The sequence below is a fragment of the Panthera pardus genome, unplaced genomic scaffold (assembly GCF_024362965.1).
Source record: "Panthera pardus isolate Hobbes unplaced genomic scaffold, ASM2436296v1 HiC_scaffold_17, whole genome shotgun sequence".
Lineage (NCBI taxonomy): Eukaryota > Metazoa > Chordata > Mammalia > Carnivora > Felidae > Panthera > Panthera pardus.
In genome coordinates this window covers 93,669,732-93,697,049 of record NW_026526732.1, presented here as the reverse complement: position 1 = coordinate 93,697,049, position 27,318 = coordinate 93,669,732, and the positions used below count along the sequence as shown (strand labels likewise).

The 27,318-nt window shown below is 38.4% G+C and overlaps 1 protein-coding gene across 1 annotated transcript in view; it reads right to left on the bottom strand.

Annotated features, from left to right (window-relative positions):
• LOC109248190 (protein eyes shut homolog) overlaps window positions 1-27,318 on the bottom strand; it is a 784,935-nt gene that overhangs the window by 3,390 nt on the left and 754,227 nt on the right. Inside the window, exon 20 of the mRNA XM_053905310.1 lies at window positions 4,234-4,395. Within this exon, the coding sequence (XP_053761285.1) occupies window positions 4,234-4,395 (162 nt within the window). The remainder of the gene's footprint in view (window positions 1-4,233; window positions 4,396-27,318) is intronic.

Here is a 27,318-nt window from a genome sequence, read left to right as displayed (position 1 = left end):
TCATAGTCTTGGGGTTGTGAGATCGAGCCCCATGGGGGCTCCATGTTGACTGTGGAGCCTGCTTAGGATTCTCTCTCTCTCTCTCACTCTCTCTCTCGCTCTTGCCCTCACTCTTTTTCTCTGCCCCTCCCCCACTTGCACACGCTTTCTCTCTCTCAAAATAAACTTAATAAAACCCAAAAAACAGTAAAAAATGATTAGGAAAGCTAAAGTTGCAATCTATAATATCAAGTTGCCAACTCTAAGAGGAAAGAGAATAAAGGAAGGCTTATTTTAATGCAGTTTTGCTGGTATGTTGTCTTATGAAGAACTGACCAAAAAAGGTGTTTTTCTTTTCCCCCTTTGTGTCCCTGGAAGCTAAGATTGCTCTTGTAACTGTACTGATTTTTGTCATGCAAACCTTTTATTTTAGTTGACTAGAATATGGTGCTGTAGTCATGGGTTGTGAGAACAGATTGGCATTAGGATAAGTATATGTTAGAAATTGATCCCTAGTGGACAGTCCTTACAAGAAACTGAACTCATAAATGGACTGAAGATCATAAATGAATTTACTGTTGCTATTGTTCTTTAAAAAAATTGTTTTTAATGTTTTATTTATTTTTGAGAGAGAGCACGAGCCGGGGAGGGGCAGAGAGACAGGGAGTCACAGAATCCAAAGCAGGCTCCAGGCTCTGAGCTGCCAGCACAGAGCCTGACAGGGGGCTCTAACTCACGAACCATGATATCATGACCTGAGTTGAAGTTGGATGCCTAACTGACTGAGCCACCCAGGTATCCCTGTTGTTATTCTTTTTAATGTTTATTTTTGAGAGATTCGAAGCAGGCTCCACACTGAGAGCGGAGAGCCCCATGTGGGGCTTGAATTCACCAACCTCAAGATCATGACCTGAGCTGAAGTCGGACACTAAAGGGACTTGAGCCACCCAGGCGCTCGGGATGACTAGGCTTTTTAAAAACATATTTGTGAGGCTTATAGCTATAGCAAGATGAATTCAGGCTATCCATGATCAATTTGTGCTTAATATTGATAATTTTTATGTATCAAAACACTTTTTCCTAAAGATCGCAAAGGGTGATCTCTTTTTTTTTTTTTTTAGAAAGGGTGCAAGTGAGCAAGGGGCAGAGAGCGAGAATCCCATGAGGTGCAGAGAGGGAGAGAGAGAATTGGGACTCACCCTTGGGGCTCGAGCTCACCTGATATGGGGCTTGAACTCATGAACCGTGAGATCGTGACCTGAGCCAAAGTCTAATGCTTAACCGACTAAGCTACCCAGGTGCCCCACATTCACTTTAAGATATTAAATTCTTACCAGCAATGGATAAACAGGTGCCAAGGATTTATTTCTTTAAAATTTATTTCCAAAATGAAAGATCTAAAATCAACTAGCATAATTTTGAAATTATCATTTTGTTTCAAATTTTATGTTAGATTACTAAAATTATTAACCTCAAAATAGACACAGATACTTTATTAATTGAGAATTTGGTCTTCTACATATGAAAACCTAATTGGTTCTTGACGTCTAAATTTGTCTTTTTTTACATTGTGTACTAAGTGGGCACTTTTTACTGAAAGTTCCTCTTAGCAGAGAATCAGCTAGAAGACTTAGTTAAGGTTACATTAAGCATAACTCATAAAGAAGGTAAAAAGTATGAGAACATCACTTGTATTTTATGCAACCTTAAATAAATGAAACATATGTTACCACTTCATTACACCAATTGAACACTAATAAATAAGTTTATGCTTTTCATCTGATAAGTACCTTTTGGCTAATCTGAAAATGTAAAGCTTAGATTTTTAATATTTTACAGTTTTCGTGATTTTCCTACATAAGTGTCAAATGCAGCACCAACCATGACATGAAAGTAATAAATCTATTTTTATCTCTTTTTGTAAACAGTGTCTAAAGCAGAGAAAAGGAAAATCTTGACTGACATGAATTGAAATACAATGCCACTTAATAACAGATGAAAGAAAATGTGCTCTTGTCTTCCTACATATGTTAATATGTACGAGCTTTTTATTTTACATACATAAGCACAAATATGTATCTAGTGTACTAATTATAAAACTATAGTACAACATTCTTGGCCAGTACGGTTCCAAATATATCTTGATTTTATGCCCTTATCATACAAAGGTTAATCCTGAGGTTTTTTTATAAACAACATAACTAAAACTGATTGTTTTTTTTATAAAGTTTATTTATTTTGAGAGAGAGACAGAGAGAGCACGAGTAGGGGAGGGGCAGAGAGAGAGAGGGAGAGAGATAATCCCACACAAGCAGGCTCGACCTGTCAGCACAGAGCCCTACGTGGGGTGGGGTTCGAGCCCACAAACCATGACATCATGACCTGAGATGAAATCAAAAGACGGATGCTTAACCAAGCTAAGCCATGCAGGCACTCCTAAAGCTGATTGTCTTTTAATGTCTCTTGATTTATAAGTATAAATTTTCTGTTTATGTACAATTCTTCCTTTTAGCATTTTCACAGGGAGATTTAATCATGAATTTAAAATAAAATATCAACTCTCAGGAAAACAGATCTAATGTATATTTTGTAGCTCAATCATGTTATCTTTTTTTTTTCTTTGAAATTATCTTTTCTCCTTGAAATTATTTTGAAGGTATTTTACCAGTGCATTGAGATGGAAACACTTTAGTCTAATTCCCTGAATTCTAATCACTTAGCAACATATTAAGACACCTTTAAAAGAATACTTAGATTACATCGTGAAAATCAGGAAACATTTTTGTTGACTATGGGAAACTAAGTAAGCTTATTTAATTATTTCCTAATACCAAAATTTCATTTTCTGAGAAACAAGATGAAAGAACAGCCAAATATAAAATTTATATATTTTGCAACAGAATTATAACTATAAAACCAAATGTCTTTGTCAAAATTCGGGAGAAAAACCCATGAAAATGGAAACCAACAGTAAAGTAATAAAAACTCAAAAACAATTTTTCAAACTGGAGCATACTACATGGATATTTTTATTCCATATTGCTTTGCAATGATTGTGCTACTTTTAATAGTTAAAAATATTTTGGGGCGCCTGGGTGGCTCAGTCGGTTAAGCGTCCGACTTCAGCTCAGGTCGTGATCTTATGGTCCGTGAGTTCGAGCCCCGCGCTGGGCTCTGTGCTGACAGCTCAGAGCCTGGAGCCTGTTTCAGATTCTGTGTCTCCCTCTCTCTGACCCTCCCCTGTTCACGCTCTGTCTTTCTCTGTCTCAAAAATAAATAAACGTTAAAAAAATTTTTAATAAAAATATTTTTACCAACTTATTTTGGAATGTGAATCCTAGGTTTACTATTTAGATAACAGAATAACTTAAAGAAAATTTTTGGAATTCTAAATGTGGGTGGATTTACTGCAAACACATCATTCATGCCTTCCTTTCGTTTATTTTTTATATACATATTTTGTTCCTTTTGACATAGGGCTATTGTGCTTGGCTTCAACCTCTTTTTTTTTTTTTTAATTTTTTTTTTAACGTTTATTTATTTTTGAGACAGAGAGAGACAGAGCATGAACGGGGGAGGGGCAGAGAGAGGGAGACACAGAATCTGAAACAGGCTCCAGGCTCTGAGCAGTCAGCACAGAGCCCGATGTGGGGTTCGAACTCATGGACTGCGAGATCATGACCTGAACCGAAGTCGGCCGCTTAACCGACTGAGCCACCCAGGTGCCCCTCAACCTCTTTTTTGATGGGACGGTTATACAGTTGAGAATATACTGTATGTGAATTTTGCTAACTTCAATTCTAACATAACTCTTGCTATTTTATTTTTTTAAATTTATTTCTTATTTTTTTAATGTTTATTTATTTTTGAGAGAGAGACAAAGCACGGACAGGGAAGGAGCAGAGAGAGAGGGAGACACAGAATCTGAAGCAGGCTCCAGGCTCTGAGCTGTCCGCACAGAGTCCAATGCGGGGCTCAAACCCAGGAACCATGAGATCATGACCTGAGCCGAAGTCAGATGCTCAACCAACTGAGCCACCCAGGTGCCCCACCTCTTGCTATTTTACTAAAATTTATATTTAGGGAGTCAATTCGTAAACATTCACTTGCAGCGATAACAGAACATTAGAAGTATCAAATGTTTACATATTTTATAGGCTAGGTGACTTAAAGAAATAAAAATACTCCATTATATATTTCTTAATTAGGAATTCATTACGATTTTTCCCCCTGCAAATACCCCACCAACTTTACCTGATTGTGCTTTTAAGTGCTGTGCAACATAAAATAAGATGCCATCTGCAGAAAGAGGCTGAAACTGCAACTGAATATGTGTCTTTTTCTGAATACGGAAGGAAGCAAAAGACATCCAGGATAATTCATGGCTTCTGAAAGATGGATCACTTATAGATAAAGCTAACAAAACAAAAACATGAATTAAAAAAAATTAGTATTGCTCATATATACAGTATATTTAATTTTATCATTTAAGAACTTACCTTATCTTCCAAGAGTTGCTCCTTGCTAAATAAACTGAACCATGGTAAACTTGTTCTAATCCCACTAAATGTGGGCTTATTGTAATGGGGCCAATTACTGAAAAGCCTTCTATTCTGGTAACTCTGCTCCTTTTGGCTGGTACTGTGTGGCATAGATCCTCTGCTCTAGATCGATTATATTATAGAGAGGCATCATATGCATAGATTATGAGAATGTTTTATTCTTATCTCACAAAATTGAGATTCTTGGGAATGTCTTACATTAAAAATGCTTCCAAACAGATGATTCCAATTGTGCAAGATAGAAGATACCACTGTATGAATTATTCTTTAGTTTTTTATTTCTGATTAAAATGTAGAATGTAATCAAGTCAAGGTATGTTTAAAGTGACTATGTAAATGGAAACAAGTATCAGTTTACTTGAGAATAATTTAGATCTTATCTCTTCAGAAAGTACTAACCTTTGGGTTTTCCTTTATGGTAAGTCTAAGTAAATTCATTTCAGTATAAATTGAAGTAGAATCATTATATGGATTTATAATGTCTCATATATTACTTGTTGCTTCTGTGTGTTTATGAAAGGAAGAAGGAAAGTTCTGAACATTTGGCAGTATTTGTCTCTCTGGAATCTATAGATTCTTTGTACCTCATTTTATAATGTGACAGTGCTTCTTAGCTGGTTCACTATATATCATTGACCTAGTTATTTTGCCTATTCCCCCTTTGGACCAGGCCTGTATTGTTGTCCTTCGGTTGAACGGTAACTGGTAGGTGTTTATTCAAGAGGTGTTGGCATTTGCTGATTTCTAAGCAATACACCATTCATTTTGACTTATTGCAGTTCAAAATGGTAGAGGTTAGAATCTCCCAGTATGACTCGTAAGAGTGTAAAGTCCTATTCCTCACTCCTAGACCAGACCCTTAATAGAGCTGAGATGGGGTCTAGGAAGTATATTTTAAAAAAAACACCAAGGTGTTTCTGGCATAGGTGTTACTTGGACCATATTTTCAAAAACACTGAATTAAGGTTTAAGAATACAGGGGTAGTTTAAAAAGTGAAAGTCCTTTTGAAGTCATTTTTGTAAGTATTACTAAGGTAAACATAATCATTATAAGACATTTAAACACTATGGCAGAGGGGCGCCTGGGTGGCTTGGTCGGTTAAGCGTCCGACTTCGGCTCAGGTCATGATCTCACGGTCGGTGGGTTCGAGCCCCGCGTCGGGCTCTCTGTGGACAGCTCAGAGCCTGGAGCCTGTTTCAGATTCTGTGTCTCCCTCTCTCTTTGCTCCTCCCCTGTTCATGCTCTGTCTCTCTCTGTCTCAAAAATAAATAAACGTTAAAAATAAAATTAAAAAAAAAACACTATGGAAGAACGTAAAGTAAAAAGATGAAATTCCATTGTTCTTTCTCCTCTCTTAAGTCCCATAAGCCACTGTTAACAGTTTATTGAATATGTAGCCAGTTTATTTTCTGATGCACATATAATTAATGTGTGTGTATATCTAACATCTGATTTATTTCACATAAAAGAAACCATATTATATACAAACTATGCATAATGTATTTACTTTTTCCACTCAACAATCTATCTTCATGAGACTCTGATATTAGCATATTTCACCTATTGCTTCTTATGCTATTATACTAAATGTTATTGCACAGTATTTTTAAAAATAAACTGTATCTTTAGGGAAATTTTAGGTTCATAGCAAAACTGAGCAGAAAGTACAGTTTCCATATACTAACCTGCTCTGCATATATAATCCCACATATATAACCTCTTCATTATCAACATCCTGCTATGGAGTCATACAGTTGTTACAACTGATGAACCTACACTGACATATAATTCTCATCCAAAGTCCATGGCTTACATTAGGGATCATTTTTGGTGTACATTCTGTGGATTTTGACAAATGTATAATGACATGTATCTACCATTATAGTATCATACAGAGTAGTTTTACTGTTCTAAAAGTCCTTTGGGAGCACCTGCGTGTCTCAGTTGGTTAAGAGTCTGACTCTTGATATAGGCTCAGGTCATGATCTCACGGTTCATAAGATCAGGCTTCACTGTCAGTGCAGAGACTGCTTGGAATTCTCTCTCTACCTCTCTCTCTCTCTCTCTCTCCCTCTCCCTCTGCCCCTCCCTTGCTCTCTCTTGTGCACCCTCTCTCAAATTAACTTTAAAAAAAATCCTCTGCGTCACCCATTTATCCCTCCTTAACAACTGGTAATCACCAATATTTTTATGGTCTCCATAGTTTTGCTTTTTCCAGCATGTCATATAGTTGGAATCACATGGTATGAAGCCCTTTCAGCTTGGCTTTTCTTCAGTTAGTAATATGCATTTTAAGTTTCCTCCATGTCTTCATGTCTCATTTCTTCATAGTTCATTTCTTTTAATGCTGAATGGTATTACATTGTATGGATGTACCACAGCTTATTTATTCATTTATCTACAGAAGCACATCCTGCTTGCTTCCTAGTTTTTGCGATTATGAAGAAAGGTGCTATGAATATCTGCATGCAGGCTTTTTGTGTGGACATAAATTTTCAGCTCATTTGGTTTAATATCAAGGAGTGCAATTTCTAGATCATTGGTAAGAATATGTTTACTGTTGTGAAACACTGTCCAACTGTCTTCCAAAGTGGCTGTACCATTTTGCATTTCCATCAGCAATGAATAAGAGTTCCTGCTGCTGCTATACCCTTGTCAGCATTTCATGTTGTCAGTGTTTTGGATTTTAGCCTAAAATGGTGTGTAGTGGAATGATATATGTTGATATGTCCTAGAGAGAAAAATTAGGGTGTATGCACGTGGAATTAAGGGAGGTGATATTTGAATAAAGAACTCATGAAGGTGAATAAATGACCTCTGTGGATCCTTGGGGAGACAGAAAATAATGAGTTCAAGGCCCATGAAGTGGAAACTTTCGTGCCATGATCAAGTGTGACTAGAGAGGCAATAAAGAAGGGGAGAGTTTTAAGAGAGAAGGTCAGACAGGTTATTGGACCAGATCACATTGTCAAAAAGTGATGTGTTTGAGAGTTTTCCTACTGGCAAGCTAATAAGTTAGTTTGCCACATTTCATAGATAATTGCAGAAAACATGAAACACCTGGTTCAGAGAGAAAGGACAGTTTATGACTCATAGCATAGCAGTACAAGAGTATCATAAATTTTGTGTCAGTTTCAGGAACCCCTATTCTCTTAGAAAAATGTGAAGAGGACCAAGTAACACCTACACACACATAAGTGTGTGCTTAGAGAGGAAATCTGAGCTTAGAGGTCCAAGTCTTTTATAATGGGCAGTGAGCATGCCTGCTCTTTGCTCTGAAGGAAGACACCGTCTCTGTCTTCCAAAGCAGGAAACAAACTGGCTCTTTTCTTCAAAGTTAATATTATCAGTAGTGAGATGGATGTACATTGTGTACTCTTCAAGTGCACAGAATCATTTTCTCAAAGATTTGTAGTATTTCCGCATTTCTGCAAAGATTAAATGATTTGAATCTGGTAATACAGAAACATCAGATGGATCTAAGTGGAAGGTCACTCTACAGAATACTCTCAAGGAGATGGAAAACAGATAAGATAGAGAAACTGTTCCAGATTGAAGGAATCTGAAGAGACATGAACACCAAATGGAACATACATTCCTAGAGGGCATCCTGGATCACAATGAATAAACATATTGTTGGGGCGGTTGATGACATTTGAATTGGGTCTGTGAGTTGGATGGTAGTTTGTACTAAGGTTAACTTCCTGATCTGGAGGTTTGTATGCTGGTTATATAAAATAATATCCTTTTGTTTGGGGGAAATAACCACAGGGATGTTAGAAGTGATGGGGCATCATATCCTTAGATTGCCCTTGAAAGGTTCAGAAAAATACTAATAATGACAAATGGTGTGTGGGCATGTGTGTGTGTGTGACACACAGAGAGAAGAAAATGAAATATAAAGGATATAATTGGAGAATATGGATGAGGGAGATATGGGAATTCTTTTTATTACGGCAATTTTTCGGTAAGTTTAGAAGTATTCCAAAGTAAATTATTAAAAATTATTTTCTTTGTTGTTTTCATTATACACCTCTTTAAAAAAAATAATTTATTTATTTTGAGAGAGAAACACACAGAGAGAGAGGAGGGGAAGAAAGAGAGGGAGAGAGAGAACCACAAGTAGGCCCCTGCTCTGTCAGTGCAGAGCCCAATATGGGGCTCGATTTCACGAACAATGAGATCATGACCTGAGCCAAGATCAAGAGTCAGATGCTTAACCAACTGAGCCACCCAGGTGCCCCATACACCTCTTTTTATAAGCACTTTCAACCCTTAAAGTACCTTTGTGTTAATTGGACAAAATGACTTTTTAAACACCTCAAAACTAAGCTCAGATACAGCAAATAAGGTATGGACTAAAAAACCAAAACAAAACAAAAGCCTCAAAGATGAAGATTAAACTGATCAACATTAAACTGACCGGCATATGACCTAGTCCTACCTGTTACTGATGGGAAGGCAGGATTACCTTGTTTTTCCTCTGAATTATAGCTTTGTACAAATCTGTAAATGTTTATATAATATCATTCATTCCCTTAGCATTTACTATGGTTGTCTTATGGCCCAGTTAATATTTGTAAATGTTTCATAGGTCTTTGACAAGTATGTGTATTGGGAAATGCTGTATTCTTTATGCTCATTATGTCAAATGAATTGATTGTTGTCTAAATCTCCTATATTTCTCAGTGATTTCTGTCACTTGACCTATTATTGAATTCCAAATCATATATCAGCCTACTCAACTACCCCCATGAAAGTTTAAAAGTCATCTCAACTGTGTCCAAACTGAGCTCTTCATTTCTCCAAAAATATATGCTCCTTCCATAGTCTTCTTCATTTTAGTTAATGGCAACATCATCCTTCCAGTATCTCAGGATAAAAACTTTGCAGTTATCTTTGACTCTTGTCTTGCTTCCTTTCACATGTGATCTTTCAGCAAATTGGGTATGTTGCATTTGGTTGTCATGTCTCTTCAGATTCCTTCAGTCTGGAACAGTTTCCCTATCTTATCTGTTTTCCATCTCCTTGACAGTATTCTGTAGAGTGACCTTCCACTTAGATCCTTCTGATGTTTCTGCATGACTAGATTCAAATCATTTAATCTTTGCAGAAATACAGAAATACCACAAATCTTTGCAGAAAATTATTCTGTGCACGTGAAGAGGTGCACAATGTACATCCATCTCACTACTGATAGTACTAGCTTTGATTACTCCTATTTGTGTTTGATAGGTTTCTTAAAAAAATTTTTTTTAATGTTTAATTTTGAGAGAGACAGAGTGTGAGTGGGGCAGGGACAGAGAAAGAGGGAGACATGGAATCCGAAGCAGGCTCCAGGCTCTGAGCTGTCAGCACAGAGCCTGACGCGGGGCTCGAACCTGCCAACTGTGAGATCATGACCTGTGCCAAAGTTGGACGCTCAACCGACTGAGCCACCCAGGTGCCCCATGTGTTTGATAGGTTTCTTTACTTTAAAGTCACTCAGAGATGGTCTGGTGCCAAACCAGATAAAAACACTTAGACATGGTAACAGAGTAAACTGGAACAGCAGTACAGATCTCTTGAGGACCATACACTACATGGCAGTCAACTAATGGATTATGTCCTATTAATACAGATTTTGGGATGTCACTGTCACAACACTGAATAATAACAAAAACATATTTTCAATACAGAAATCTCAACAGCTTTGCTTGCAGCCATTTATTTCCAGGTACTGTTAGATTTGTAATATGATCAGAACAACTGACGATGTCTCTGGCTTTTGACTCTGAAGCTGCAATTACTCAATGTTACCCTTACTGCACCCTTATTTTTCAAATAGGAAACAGATCTTTCCACACAACCTCCTGCTGTCTCCTACTGAATGTATGGTAAGCTACAACATCAGAGAAGGTGCTTCCTTTCTGGTAAGTATGAACGTATGTCAGCATGGGCAGGGGTAAGGAACTCAGACTCTGATGTGCTGTGCTACAGTAGGTCAGAGAGGCAGGGAAGCATGATTTAGTGTTGGGTGGCTGGGAGGTAAGGGGGGAGACAGATTTATGAGAAGTGGTAATAATTAACAAACTACAAAGCCCTATGTAATCTTACCTAATCCTAAAAACGCTGAGATAAAATCTATCATTGCCTCTATTTTATAAATGAGGAGGAAATGGAGAATCAGACATGTTAAGCAACTTGTCCTGCATCACTTTCAGTAGCTGGCATAGAAGGAGTAGGTTCCCAAAGAACAGAAACACAGACAGTGCAAAACAAATGACATAAGGTAAGAACATGCTAAGAGCTATAGGAATCTTCATGAAAGACGGGGCACTTGAGCTGTGGCTTGATAAAAGATAGAATTTGGGAAAAGTCCAGGTTCTCCAGTAACACATACAAAGTTGTTCTGACAGTGAGTCATCTTTAGGAGACTTTAATAATCAATGTAGGTTAATTAAGAAGAAAACACCAACACCCCTCTTCTTGGATAAATGATCTAGTGGGTTCTGGCCAACAGCCTGAGGGATGGTCAGTATAAGGGGCAGTTACAGAGGGGACAGTTTTTTGAGAGGAATAATAGCTCATAACTCAAGTGATTTTCAGATTACCCAAGCTTCACTCATGGCCATCACTTTTATGACCTTGTTTATTATAACTAGGATTCCCTGAGAAATTACTAATATCTATATTTACCACTGTTTAACAATTGTGGCATTGACTGGCACCAGGCTGGTTTAAAAAAAAAAAGTAGAATGGGCTGACTAGTGAAGTAAAAACAACTTGGATTGCAATGATGCACAATCTAATTTAGAGAATCCATAGATTTCTAAAACAAGCAACATTTTCGTTTTATCAGAAACTGCCAAACTATTTTCTAGAGTGGGTGGAGATACAAGTTAATATGCTCACCGGCATGTGTGAGAGATCGAATTTCTCTACATTCTCACCAGCATTTGGTATTGTCAATATTTTTAAATTTTAGTTTTTTCAGTAGGTGTATAGTGATATCTCATTGTCCATAAACTATTTTTAGACTTGTGGGTATATATGACACATTTTGTTCTCAGCTTTGAGGCCACAGCAGAAACAGACAACCAGATGAGTCAAAAGTAATCTCATTGCACAGTGATTCCGATAACCTCTGACTTAATATCTTGCCAATAAACACATTCATGCCCCCAGATTCTCTGTGAATAATCCTAAAGAATTTTAGAATATTTTCTCTCAGAGGAAGAAAAGAATGTACAAAATTAAACCAATATTAAGGGGCCCCTGAATGGCTCAGTCGGTTAAGCATCTGACTTCAGCTCAGGTCATGATCTTGCGGTTTGTGAGTTTGAGCCCCGTGTCAGGCTCTGTGCTAACATCTCAGAGACTGGATGAAAACTGCTTTGGATTTTGTGTCTCCTCCTCTCTCTGCCCCTCCTATGCTCATGCTCTATCTCTGTCTCTCAATAATAAATACACGTTAAAAAAAATTAAAAACAACAATAAAAGAAACAATATTAAACCAATCTAGGAGAACAGAATTACCAATTTAATCAAATTACTGCATACTTTCTTTTTAAAATTATTTTATTTTTAACCCTCTTGTTATTTTAACCCTCTTGTTTGGAAGTATTTTTTAACTTATAGAAAATTGAAAAAATAAAACAAAGAATATTGTACCCATACTTATCTTTTGTTAATTTTCAAGCCCCTTTATCTAGCTCTATCTAGCTATCTCTGTATTTTTTTCTGAATAATTTGATAGTTTGTTCCATACATCATGGCTCTTCTCTCCTAACAACTTATAGATATTCTCTTTATATACAGTCACGGTATAGTTATTGCCTTTAATAAATGTAATGTTAATGCTATACTTTTATCTAATATTCATATTTAGGTTTTTCCAGTTGATAAAATATCCTTCATGGTATTTTTCCCTAAAGTATAAAACTGCATCTAAACTGAGATGTTGCATTGAGTTGTCATGTCTCTTTAAATGTCTTTTAACCTAGAATATTTCCACAGCCTTTCATTGTTTTTATGACTTTGACATTTTTGAAGAATATTTTCTTCTTCTGTTTGAAAAGAACGTTCATCATTTTGGATTTGACTGATTATTTCTTCATAATTAGATTCAGGTTATGCATTCTTTGCTGAAATACTTCACAGATGATGATGGATTCTTCTCAGGGTATCACATATGGTGGCACATGATATCTATCTGTCCCTCATTGATGAAGTTAATTTTGCTCACCTTGGTCAAGGTGTTGACTGATTTTTTTTCCAATGTATAATATTCCATTGTATAATTGTGGCTTTATTTTTTCTTCCTTGCAATCCATATGCAGTCTGTAGAGAATACTGTAAGACCATGCATATCTACTACTCATTTAAAAATTTATCTTTAACATTTTTATTTTTGAGAGACAGAGCACGAGCAGGGAGGGACAGAGAAAGAGGGAGTCACAGAATCGGAAGCAGGCTCCAAGCTATCAACACAGAGCCCAACGCGGGGCTCGAACTCACGAACTGTGAGATCATGACCTGAGCCGAAGTTGGCACTTAACTGACTAAGCCACCCAGGTGCCCCATCATATCTACTATTCATTAAAACTACCCCTTAGATTCAACATCCACTGGTGATTCTAGCCTGAGTAAGTCTTTACTTGGAAGCAAAATGATAATTTTTCGGATCTATCAGTCTTTCCACAGTTATGGCCTGGGTATTGTAGCTTCTCAGATGATCTCTGGAATTCTCACAGAGGTATGATGGTCCATTTGTTGTTGTTAACTTAGTGTCTGTGTGAGAATGAGAGCTTATGGCTTCCTAGTCTATCATCTTGTTGACCTACATCTCTGCTTTTAATGCATACATTTCTCTTAAAAAGCTCTGCAAGATTCCCATCATGCATTAAAAATTTTACCACCTCCCCACCTTGAATGTGACAACTCTTTTGTTTCTTTAAATGCACTTATAGTCACTTTAAATTGAACATGTCCCATTGAAGGTTGTTTTACTACCAAATGTTTCTGTTCTCAGTGGTGGACCTCAAGATTTCTAAAATAGATTACTTAATTCCCAGAACATTATTTGTCTTGATGGACTCAAAGCATAGTCTATTCAATAAATAAATAAATAGCTCTCAGTCTCCATATCTTATAAGCCTAAGAGGTGAAACTAATATTCCTCACTGATGCACATCTGCTTTGTTCTTAGCAAGTTACAGATTTAGGGCTCTCTATTTTATACTTTTAATTTCATTATGTTTAATGGAAAAGATTTTGATTTTAGCCACAGCTCTTCTACTGTACCATAGCTGTGTTCTATTCAGTTAGTAAAGACAAAGAGATAAAAATAATTTAAGACTTTTTATAGTATTTATTAATCTATTATTTGCCTTTAAGGTCTATGGACAAATGCATATGACTTCACTGTAGCTTCTTAATTTGTTAGAATCTAATGTATAGAAGTCACTTTTTTTCCATGCTTAACTATGTGAAGTCTTAAGTACTTACCTCTCCATTTTAACTTAAGCAATTGGACAAATTTTAGAGTAACTAAGTACACACCTTGTTATTGTAGTAAAAATGGAAGCTAAACATCCTTTTTCTCTGCTAGATTATTACTAGAGTCTACTGGGAGTGGTATGAATGAGCAATTGGACCTGTTGGTTAATTGCTAACAGAAGGAATGGTTAAGTATCAGTTATCAAAAAAATAAAATCATCCCTTTAGGCGGACTTTCTTTAGTACCCAGATGGATAATACTGAATAACACTATTTAATTGTTTAAGTCATTTAGTTATCTGGGTGGCTATTTGATTCTAAATGATCTTTGGAGGCCCATCAAGATGGAGTGTTGCTTAAAAATTAAGTATTCAATAAAGTCACAAGATAGTTTTATGATAGTGAGAGACATCTGGTAGTTCCTGCTATCAAAATCTTCTAGGATGAGGTGTTCTACTGCATGATTTTTAGAGAATTTTGGGGTTTGAACAGATGTCAAATTAAACTTTTTAATTTTCATACTAAAACACCAACTTTTATCACTTATAAATCTGAAAAATAAAGCATGTAAATGAAATAAAGCATGTAATAACATGTAATTCAATTAATAACCGGGATACCTAGACTTTTACAGAGATCTTAATTTTTAATTTTTTGCTATGCCTTGACTGTCAAAAAGTTAATTGATACCCAAAAGTAATGGTTTATTTATTTAAAATTTATTTTGGGATAAAGAGAGAAAGAGTCCACACTCACAGGGGAGGGGCAGAGAGGGAGGGAGAGAGAGAATCCCAAGCAGGTTCCACACTGTCAGTGCAGAGCCAGATGCTGGGGCTCAAACTCATGAACGGTAAGATCATGATCTGAGATGAAGTCAAGAGTTGGATGCTTAACCAACCGACCCAGGTTCCCCATAAATTTCCTTTCCAGATAAAGAGGTTTACTCACATTTGTAATTGCATCATTCCATTCTTCCCCATGCTTTACTGCAGTGGTTCTTACTCTTAGGAAAGCTACCTTACTATCCCGTGAGTCTATACAGATCTTACCTATTCTTTGATACCTAATTTAATTCCATTGCTTTTTTTTAAAGTTTATTTATTTATTTTTGAGAGAGAGAGAGAGAGAGAGAGAGAGAGAGAGAACGTGAATGGGGGAGGGGCAGGGGAGGGGGACAGAGGATCCGAAGCGGGTTCTGTGCTGACAGCAGTGAGCCTGATGGGGGGCTTGAACTCAGGAAACATGAGATCATGACCTGAGCAAAGTCAGAGGGTCAACTGACTGAGTCACCCAGATGCCCCTAATTCCATTGGTTTTTAATGACTTTTCAGGTCTCAGTAGCTGGAAATAATGCACATATTGGTTTAAAATATTTTAACTTGGAGAGGAGCCATGATGGCAGAACAGCATGGAAGTTTTTTGTGTGTCTCACGTCCATGAAATACAGCCAGACCAACACTAAACCATCCTACACAACTAGAAAACTGATTGGAGGATTAACACAACAGTCTGCACAGCCTGAACCACAGAATTCAGTAGATACGCAGCGCGGACAAGTGAACTTGGGGAGCAAGAAGCCGCAGGAAAGGAGGTGCTTTTGCTGGCGGAGAGAGGATGGAGACGGCGGGGAAAAGCACCCCTCCCCAAAAGCGCTGGAGAGAAAGTGGAAAATTGGAAATAGCCGCAAGGACTGAACTAAAAAGGGAGAAAGAAGAAAGGAGAGGGTTTAAATTCCATTAAGACTGTAAACAAGGGGAGAGCAAAGTCTGCAACTCAGCAGCTCGATACCTGGTGGTGCTCTGGTGGGAAGCGCTGGTGGGAAGCGCGAATGCCCAGGAACAGAGTGAGTGGGGTCCGGGAGGTTCTCTGGCCACACAGGGAAAAGCGGTTCCACTGCTGGTAGGGCATTTGGTAGAGACTATTGAAGCCACCTGGTCCCAGCAGACCCCAGAAAACAGCCACATTCACTGGTGCTGGAACAAGGTCGTTAAGGGTGAAGCTTGGTGCCAGATGTGTGTTGTGATCTTCCATAGTCCCTGAAAAGCTGCTGCTACACTATCTCGCGAACTTTTTCTGGGGCGGGCTGGCACCTGGCCGCAGTCTCAGGGCTCTGGCAGCAGCAGGGTTCAGCAAGTGTTCCTGGGTGCAGCCAGCATTCGGCCATTGCTCGGTGAGACCCTCCCGCAGAGGGGTGGAACGGGTCAAAGCCGCAGTCCTTCGGAAGTAAGGGGCCAGGGAAAACAGCCGCATCTGAGACAAAACTCGGGAGAGAGGTACTGCCTGGGGCCTGGTCACAGACAGTGAAGAAGCAGGAAGTGGACAAAAGCTGAAGACAGAGGACGGGGTGCGCGATTGCTGATCACAGAGAACAGTTCCCATACTAGAGCCTGGGTAACTGGGTGTCGCCATTCTCACCATTCCCGCGCAAGCGCATACGCACCTATGAGTGCTGCAACAATCCACCCCAGTAGGCCAGCAGCGCCACCTAGTGGAGAACGGAGCCGTTACACTGAGCCCTGCCCAACAGGGCCAACCTCACTCTTCAAGAACACTAGTTTCACCGCCTAGTTTATGGACTATAAAGCGCAACATAGTCTGACTTCTAGGGGAAAATGAAGTAATTTCAGTCCCATTTCAATCTGTTAGCAGGTCCATCTATTTAATTTTCTTTTTTTCTCTTTTACACTATTCTTTTTCTTGAATACAGAAAGAAAAATTCATTCTTATTTTTAATTTTTATTAAAAATATTTTATTTTTCCCTACTATATTCTTTAATTTTGCATAAATTTTTTCAAATTCTATTTTACTCTTATCATCTAATTTTAGTCTACTTCAGTGTATTCATTTTTTCAAATTCTCAATTTTCTTCCCCCCCTTTTTTTTCTCTAATCTGTCAAACCAGTGTCAACACCCAGACCAAACACACCTAGGATCTAGAATCATTTATTAGATTTTTTGTGTGTGTGTTAATTTTTTAATTTTAATACTTTAAAAATTTTAGTATTTTTTAACTTTAATTTTTCTACCTCATTAATTCCTTTTCTCCCTTATAAATGACAAAATGAAGGAATTCTCCCCAAAAGAAAGAGCATGAAGAAACGACAGCCAGGGATTTAACCAAAACAGATACAACCAAGATGTCTGAACCAGAATTTAGAATCATGATAATAAGAATACTAGCTGCAGTCGAAAATAGATTAGAATCCCTTTCTATAGAGATAAAATAAATAAAAAATAGCCAGAATGAAATTAAAAATGCTATAACTGAGTTGCAATCACGGATGGATGCAGCAGCGGCAAGGATGGATGAGGCAGAACAGAGAATCAGCTATATAGAGGACAAACTTATAGAGAATAATGAAGCAGAAAAAAAGAGGGAGATTAAGGCAACAGACCATGGTTTAAGAATTAGAGAAATCAGTGACTCATTAAAAAGGAACAACATCAGAATCATAGGGGTCCCAGAAGAGGAAGAGAGAGAAATAGGGGTAGAAGGGTTATGTGAGCAAATCATAGCAGAAAACTTTCCTAACCTGGAGAAAGTCACAGACATCAAAATCCAGGAAGCACAGAGGACCCCCATTAGGTTCAACAAAAACTGACCATCAACAAGGCATATCATAGTCAAATTCACAAAATACTCAGGCAAGGAGAGAATCATGAAAGCAGCAAGGGAAAAATAGTCCCTAACCTACAAGGGAAGACAGATCAGGTTTGCAGCAGACCTATCCACAGAAAGTTGGCAGGCCAACTTTCAATTTTTCTGAGTCAGAAAAATATGCAGCCAAGAAATCTTTATCCAGCAAGGCTGTCATTCAAAATAGAAGGAGAGACAAAAAGTTTCCCAAACAAAAATTAAAGGAGTTTGTGACCACTAAACCTGCCCCGCAAGAAATTTTAAGGGGGACTCTCTGAGGGGAGAAAAGATGGAAAAAAATATATACATATATATGTGTACACACACACACACACAAATAAATAAATAAATAAATACCAAAAGCAACAAAGATTAGAAAGGACCAGAGAACATCACCAGAAAGCCAAACTCTACAAGTATCACAATGGCAATAAATTCATATCTTTCAGTACTCACTCTAAACATCAATGGACTCAATGCTCCAATCAAAAGACTCACTCTAAACATCAATGGACTCAATGCTCCAATGAAAAGACATAGGGTAACAGAATGGATAAGAAAACAAGATCCATCTATAAGCTGTTTACAAGAGACCCACTTTAGACCTAAAGACACCTTCAGACTGAAAATAAGGGGATGGAGAACCATCTATCATACTAATGGTCAACAAAAGAAAGCCGGAGTAGCCATACTTATATCAGACAATCTAGACTTTAAAAAGACCGTATGAGACAGGATTCTAGGGAAGATGGCGGTGTAGGAGGACGCTGGGCTCACCGCGTACTGCCTATCACTTAGATTCCACCCACACATGCCTAAATAACCCAGAAAACTGCCAGAAGACTAGCAGAACGGAGTCTCCAGAGCCAAGTGCAGATGAGAGGTCCATGGAAGAGGGTAGGAAGGGCAGCGAAGCGGCGCGCGCTACAGGGACTGGCAGGAGGGAGCTGGGGCGGAGGGGCGGCCTGCTGGCCAAGCGGAGTCCCCAAGTCTGGCTTGCAAAAGCGGAGGGGCCAGACGGAGTGTGTTCATACAGTGAACGGGACTTAACATTTGGAAGGTTATAAGATAACAGTTCTGCTCAGAGAGCGGGAAGGCTGGAGGACAAGGGGAGGAGAGATGCAGAGCCCTGGGACAACAGAGCTCAGTTTGGCGGGGAACAAAGGTGCTCACCAGCGCCATTTCCCTCGCCCATCCCCCAGCCAAAATCCCAAAGGGAACCTGTTCCTGCCAGGGAACTTGCTTGCACCGTGCAAACACCCAATGCTGTGCTTCTGCGGAGCAACCCCTCCGGTGGCGGTGGGTCTGACTCCCTCCCGCTGCCACAGGGCCCCTCCTGAAGTGGATCACTGAAGGAGAAGCGGGAGCTAAGCCTGCCCTTCCCACCCCTGTGCACCTTGCCGATCCACCCCAGCTAATATGCCAGATCCCCAGCACCACAAGCCTGGCAGTGTGCAAGTAGCCCAGACGGGCCATACCACCCCACAGCGAATCCTGCCCCTAGGAGAGTAGAAGAGAAGGTACACACCAGTCTGACTGTGGCCCCAGCGGTGGGCTGGGGGCAGACATCGGGTCTGACTGCGACCCCGCCCACCAACGCAAGTTATTCAAGACAGCACAGGGGAAGTGCCCTGCAGTTTGGAGCCACTGCAGGGACTACCCAAAATGACAAAATGGAAGAATTCTCCTCAAAAGAAACTCCAGGAAGTAGCAACAGCTAACGAATTGATCAAAAACGACTCAAGCGATATAACGGAACAAGAATTTAGAATAATAGTCATAAAATTAACCGCTGGGCTTGAAAACAGTATAGAGGACAGCAGAGAATCTATTGCTACAGAGATCAAGGGACTAAGGAATAGTCAGGAGGAGCTGAAAAGCGCTTTAAACGAAATGCAAAATAAAATGGAAACGACCACGGCTCGGATTGAAGAGGCAGAGGAGAGAATAGGTGAACTAGAAGATAAAATTATGGAAAAAGGGGAAGCTGAGAAAAAGAGAGATAGAAAAATCCAGGAGTATGAGGGGAAAATTAGAGAACTAAGTGATGCACTAAAGAGAAATAATCTACGCATAATTGGTATTCCAGAGGAGGAAGAGAGAGGGAAAGGTGCTGAAGGGGTACTTGAAGAAATAATAGCTGAGAACTTCCCTGATCTGGGGAAGGAAAAAGGTATTGAAATCCAAGAGGCACAGAGAACTCCCTTCAGACGTAACTTGAATCGATCTTCTACACGACATATCATAGTGAAACTGACAAAATACAAGGATAAGGAGAAAATTCTGAAAGTAGCGAGGGATGAACGTGCCCTAACATATAAAGGGAGACCTATAAGACTCGTGACTGATCTGTCTTCTGAAACTTGGCAGGCCAGAAAGGAATGGCAGGAGATCTTCAATGTGATGAACAGAAAAAATATGCAGCCGAGAATCCTTTATCCAGCAAGTCTGTCATTTAGAATAGAAGGAGAGATAAAGGTCTTCCCAAACAAACAAAAACTGAAGGAATTTGTCACCACTAAACCAGCTCTACAAGAGATCCCAAGGGGGATCCTATGAGACAAAGTAACAGAGACATCGCTACAAGCATAAAACATACAGACATCACAATGACCCTAAACCCATACCTTTCTATAATAACACTGAATGTAAATGGATTAAATGTGCCAACCAAAAGACATAGGGTATCAGAATGGATAAAAAAACAAGACCCATCTCTTTGCTGTCTACAAGAGACTCATTTTAGACCTGAGGACACCTTCAGATTGAGAGTGAGGGGATGGAGAACTATTTATCATGCTACTGGAAGCCAAAAGAAAGCTGGAGTAGCCATACTTATATCAGACAAACTAGACTTTAAATTAAAGGCTGAAACAAGAGATGAATAAGGGCATTATATAATAATTACAGGGTCTATCCATCAGGAAGAGCTAACAATTATAAATGTCTATGCGCCAAATACGGGAGCCCCCAAATATATAAAACAATTACTCATAAACATAAGCAACTTTATTGATAAGAATGTGGTCATTGCAGGGGACTTTAACACTCCACTTACAGAAATGGATAGATCATCTAGACATACGGTCAATAAAGAAACAAGGGCCCTGAATGATACATTGGATCAGATGGACTTGACAGATATATTTAGAACTCTGCATCCCAAAGCAACAGAACATACTTTCTTCTCGAGTGCACATGGAACATTCTCCAAGATAGATCACATACTGGGTCACAAAACAGCCCTTCTTAAGTATACAAGAATTGAAATCATACCATGCATACTTTCAGACCACAATGCTATGAAGCTTGAAATCAACCACAGGAAAAAGTCTGGAAAACCTCCAAAAGCATGGAGGTTAAAGAACACCCTACTAATGAATGAGTGGGTCAACCAGGCAATTAGAGAAGAAATTTAAAAAAATATATGGAAACAAATGAAAATGAAAACACAACAATCCAAACGCTTTGGGATGCAGCGAAGGCAGTCCTGAGAGGAAAATACATTGCAATCCAGGCCTATCTCAAGAAACAAGAAAAATCCCAAATACAAAATCTAAAGGAAATAGAAGCAGAACAGCAAAGACACCCCAAACCCAGCAGAAGAGAAATAATAAAGAACAGAGCAGAAATAAACAATATAGAATCTAAAAAAACTGTAGAGCAGATCAATGAAACCAAGAGTTGGTTTTTTGAAAAAATAAACAAAATTGCTAAACCTCTAGCCAGGCTTCTCAAAAAGAAAAGGGAGATGACCCAAATAGATAATATCATGAATGAAAATGGAATGATTACAACCAATCCCTCAGAAATACAAGCAATTATCAGGGAATACTATGAAAAATTACATGCCAACAAACTGGACAACCTGGAAGAAATGGATAAATTCCTAAACACCCACACACTTCCAAAACTCAAACAGGAGGAAATAGAAAGCTTGAAAAGACCCATAACCAGCGAAGAAATTGAATCGGTTATCAAAAATCTCCCAACAAATAAGAGTCCAGGACCAGATGGCTTCCCTGGGGAATTCTACCAGACATTTAAAGCAGAGATAATACCTATCCTTCTCAAGCTATTCCAAGAAATAGAAAGGGAATGAAAACTTCCAGACTCATTCTATGAAGCCAGTATTACTTTGATTCCTAAACCAGAGACCCAGTAAAAAAAGAGAACTACAGGCCAATATCCCTGATGAATATGGATGCAAAAATTCTCAATAAGATACTAACAAATCAAATTCAACAGCTTATAAAAAGAATTATTCACCATGATCAAGTGGGATTCATTCCTGGGATGCAGGGCTGGTTCAACATTTGCAAATCAATCAACATGACACATCATATTAATAAAAGAAAATATAAGAACCATATGATCCTGTCAATCGATGCAGAAAAAGCATTTGACAAAATTCAGCATCCTTTCTTACTAAAACCCTCGAGAAAGTCAGAATAGAAGGAACATACTTAAAGATCATAAAAGCCATTTATGAAAAGCCCACAGCTAACATCATCCTCAACGGGGAAAAACTGAGAGCTTTTTCCCTGAGATCAGGAACATGACAGGGATGTCCACTCTCACCGCTGTTGTTTAACATAGTGTTGGAAGTGCTAGCATCAGCAATCAGACAACAAAAGGAAATCAAAGGCATCAAAATTGGCAAAGATGTAGTCAAGCTTTCACTTTTTGCAGATGACATGATATTATACATGGAAAATCCAACAGACTCCACCAAAAGTCTGGTAGAACTGATACATGAATTTAGCAAAGTTGCAGGATACAAAATCAATGTACAGAAATCAGTTGCATTCTTATACACTAACAATGAAGCAACAGAAAGACAAATAAAGAAACTGGTCCCATTCACAATTGCACCAAGAAGCATAAAGTACATAGGGATAAATCTAACCAAAGATGTAAAAGATCTGTATGCTGAAAATTATTATAGAAAGCTTATGAAGGAAATTGAAGAAGATATAAAGAAATGGAAAAACATTCCGTGCTCATGGATTGGAAGAATAAATATTGTCAAAATGTCAATACTACCCAATGCTATCTACACATTCAATGCAATCCCAATCAAAATTGCACCAGCATTCTTCTCGAAGCTAGAACAAGCAATCCTAAAATTCATATGGAACCACAAAAGGCCCCGAATAGCCAAAGTAATTCTGAAGAAGAAGACCAAAGCAGGAGGCATCACAATCCCAGACTTTAGCCTCTACTACAAAGCTGTCATCATCAAGACAGCATGGTATTGGCACAAAAACAGACACACAGACCAATGGAATAGAATAGAAACCCCAGAACTAGACCCACAAACGTATGGCCAACTCATCTTTGACAAAGCAGGAAAGAACATCCAATGGAAAAAAGACAGTCTCTTTAACAAATGGTGCTGGGAGAACTGGACAGCAACATGCAGAAGGTTGAAACTAGACCACTTTCTCACACCATTCACAAAAATAAACTCAAAATGGATAAAGGACCTGAATGTGAGACAGGAAACCATCAAAACCCTAGAAGAGAAAGCAGGAAAAGACCTCTCTGACCTTAGCCATAGCAATCTCTTACTTGACACATCCCCAAAGGCAAGGGAATTAAAAGCAAAAATGAACTACTGGGACCTTATGAAGATAAAAAGCTTCTGCACAGCAAAGGAAACAACCAACAAAACTAAAAGGCAACCAACAGAATGGGAAAAGATATTTGCAAATGCCATATCGGACAAAGGGCTAGTATCCAAAATGTATAAGGAGCTCACCAAATTCCACACCCGAAAAACAAATAATCCAGTGAAGAAATGGGCAGAAAACATGAATAGACACTTCTCTAAAGAAGACATCCAGATGGCCAACAGTCACATGTAAAGATGCTCAACGTTGCTCCTCATCAGGGAAATACAAATCAAAACCACACTCAGATATCACCTCACGCCCATCAGAGTGGCCAAAATGAGCAAATCAGGACACTATAGATGCTGGAGAGGATGTGAAGAAACGGGAACCCTCTTGCACTGTTGGTGGGAATGCAAAATGGTGTAGCCACTCTGGAAAACAGTGTGGAGGTTCCTCAAAAAATTAAAAATAGACCTACCCTATGACCCAGCAATAGCACTGCTAGGAATTTATCCAAGGGATACAGGAGTACTGATGCATAGGGGCACTTGTACCCCAATGTTTATAGCAGCACTCTCAACAATAGCCAAATTATGGAAAGAGCCTACATGTCCATAAACTGATGAATAGATAAAGAAATTGTGGTTTATATACACAATGGAGTACTACGTGGCAATGAGAAAGAATGAAATATGGCCCTTTGTAGCAACGTGGATGGAACTGGAGAGTGTGATGCTAAGTGAAATAAGCCATACAGAGAAAGACAGATACCATATGGTTTCACTCTTACGTGGATCCTGAGAAACTTAACAGAAACCCATGGGGGAGGGGAAGGAAAAAAAAAAAGAGGTTAGAGTGGGAGAGAGCCAAAGCATAAGAGACTGTTAAAAACTGAGAACAAACTGAGGGTTGATGGGGGGTGGGGGGAGGGGAGAGTGGGTGATGGGTATTGAGGAGGGCGCCTTTTAGGATGAGCACTGGGTGTTGTATGGAAACCAATTTGACAATAAATTTCATATATTGAAAAAAAAGAAAAATAACATTTCACGTACATGAAATATCTAGAACAGGCAAATTTATAAAGACAGAAAATGGAACAGAGGTTATCAGGGGCTGGGGGATAATGAACAGAGTTACTGCTTAGTGGTTATAGTTTCTCTTTGGGGGGATGAAAATATTTTGGAAGTAGACAATGGTGATGGTTGTACAACATTGGGAATGTACTTTATGGCCCTGAATTATACACTTAAAATGGTTTAAATGTCAAGTGTTATGTGATATATATTTTACCAAATAAAACTTAAAAAAAATAAAATAAAATAAAGACCATATCAAGAGGTGCAGAAGGGCATTATATCATAATCAAGGGGTCTATCCACCAAAAAGACCTAACAATTGTAAACATTTATCTGCCAAATGTGGTAGCACCCAAATATATAAATCAACTAATCACAAACATAAAAAACTCATCGATAGTAATATCATAATAATAGGAGACTTCAACACCCCACTCACAGCAATGGACAGATCATCTAATCAAAAAATCAACAAGGAAACAATGGCTTTGAATGATACACTGGACTAGATGGACTTAACAGATACATTCAGAACATTTCATCCTAAAGCAGCAGAATATACATTCTTCTCCAGTGGACATGGAACATTCTCCAGAATAGACCATATACTGGGATACAAATCAGCCCTAAGTAAGTATAAAAAGTTCGAAATGATTCCGTGCATATTTTCAGACCACAACACTATGAAACTCAAAATCAACCACAAGAAAAAATTTGGAAAGGTAACAAATACTTGGAGACTGAAGAACATCCTTCTATATAATGAATGGGCCAACCAAGAAGTTAAAGAGGAAATTAAAAAGTATATGGAAGCCAATGAAAATGATAACACCACAACCCAAAACCTCTGGGATGCAGCAAAGGTGGTCATAAGAGGAAAGTATATAGCAATCCAGGCCTTCCTAAAGAAGGAAGAAAGATCTCAGATACACAACCTAACCTTATGCCTTAAGGAGCTGCCAAAAGAACAGCATATAAAACCCCAAACCAGCAGAAGACAGGAAATAATAAAAGATTAGAGCAGAAATTAATGCTATCGAAACCAATAAACAGTACAACAGATCAATGAAACCAGAAGCTGGTTCTTTGAAAGAATTAACAAACTTGATAAACCACTAGCCAGTTTGACCAAAAAGACAAAGGAAAGGACCCAAATAAATAAAATCCAGAATGAAAGAGGAGAGATCACAACCAACACAGCAGAAATAAAAACAATAATAAGAGAATATTATGAGCAATTATATGCCAATAAAATGGGCAATCTGGAAGAAATGGACAAATTCCTAGAAACATATACACTACCAAAATTGAAACAGGAAGAAATAGAAAATTTGAACAGACCCATAACCAGTAAGGAAATCGAATTAGTAATCAAAAATCTGCCAAAAAACAAGAGTCCAGGGCCAGATGGCTTTCCAGGGGAATTCTACCAAACATTTAAGGAAGAGTTAACACCTATTCTCTTGAAACTGTTCTAAAAATAGAAATGGAAGGAAAACTTCCAAACTCTTTCTATGAAGCCAGAATTACCTTGATTCCAAAACCAGAGACCCCACTAAAAAGGAGAACTATAGACCAATTTCCCTGATGAACATGGATGCAAAAATCCTCAACAAGATATTATCCAACCGGATGCACCAATACATTAAAAAAATTAGTCACCACGACTAAGCGGGATTTATACCTGGGATGCAGGGCTGGTTCAATATCTGCAAAAAAAATTAACGTGATTCATCACATCAATAAAAGAAAGGACAAGAACCATATGATCCTCTCAATAGGTGCAGAGAAAGCATTTGACAAAATACAGCATCCTTTCTTGATAAAGACCCTCAAGAAAGTAGGGATAGAAGGAGCATACCTCGAGAAAAGGCATATATGAATGACTCAACGCTAATTATCATCCTCAATGGGGAAAAACTGACAGCTTTCCCCCTAAGGTCAGGAACAAGACAGGGATGTCCACTCTCACCACTGTTATTCAACATAGTATTGGAAGTCTTAGCCTCTGCAATCAGAAAACACAAAGAAATAAAAGGCATCCAAATCAGCCAGGAGGAGGTCAAACTTTCACTTTTTGCAGATGACATGATACTCTATATGGAAAACCCAAAAGATTCCACTGAAAAACTGCTTCTAGCAGTGAATTCATGAATTCAGCAAAGTTGCAGGATATAAAATCAATGCACAGAAATAGGTTGCATTCCTATACACCAACAATGAAGTGACAGAGAAATCAAGGAATCGATCCCATTTACAGTTGCACAAAAAAACCATAAAATACCTAGGAATAAATCTAACCAAAGAGGTGAAAAATCTATACACTGAAAACTATAGAAAGTTTATGAAAGAAACTGAAGAAGACACAAACAAAATGGAAAAAGATTCTATGCTCCTGGATAGGAAGAACAAATATTGTTAAAATGTTGATATTACCCAAAGCAATCTACATATTCAGTGAAATGCCTATCAAAATAACACCAGCATTCTTCACAGAGCTAGAACATATAATCCTAAAATTTGTATGGAACTAGAAAAGACCCTGAATAGCCAAAGCAATCTTGAAAAAGAAAACCAAAGCAGGAGGCATCACAATCCCAGACTTCAGGCTACATTACAAAGCTATAATCAAAACAGTATGGTACTGGCACAAGAACAGACACTCAGATCAATGGAACAGAATAGAGAACCCAGAAATGGACCCACAAATGTATGGCCAACTAATCTTTGACAAAGCAGGAAAGAATATCCAATGGAATAAAGACAGTCTCTTCAGCAAGTGGTGCTGGGAAAACTGGACAGCAACATGCAGAAGAATGAACCTGGACCACTTTCTTATACCATACACAAAAATAAACTCAAAATGGATGAAAGACCTCAATGTAAGACAGGAAGCCATCAAAATCCTCGAGGAGAAAGCAGGCAAAAACCTCTTTGATCTTGCCTGCATAACTTCTTACCCAA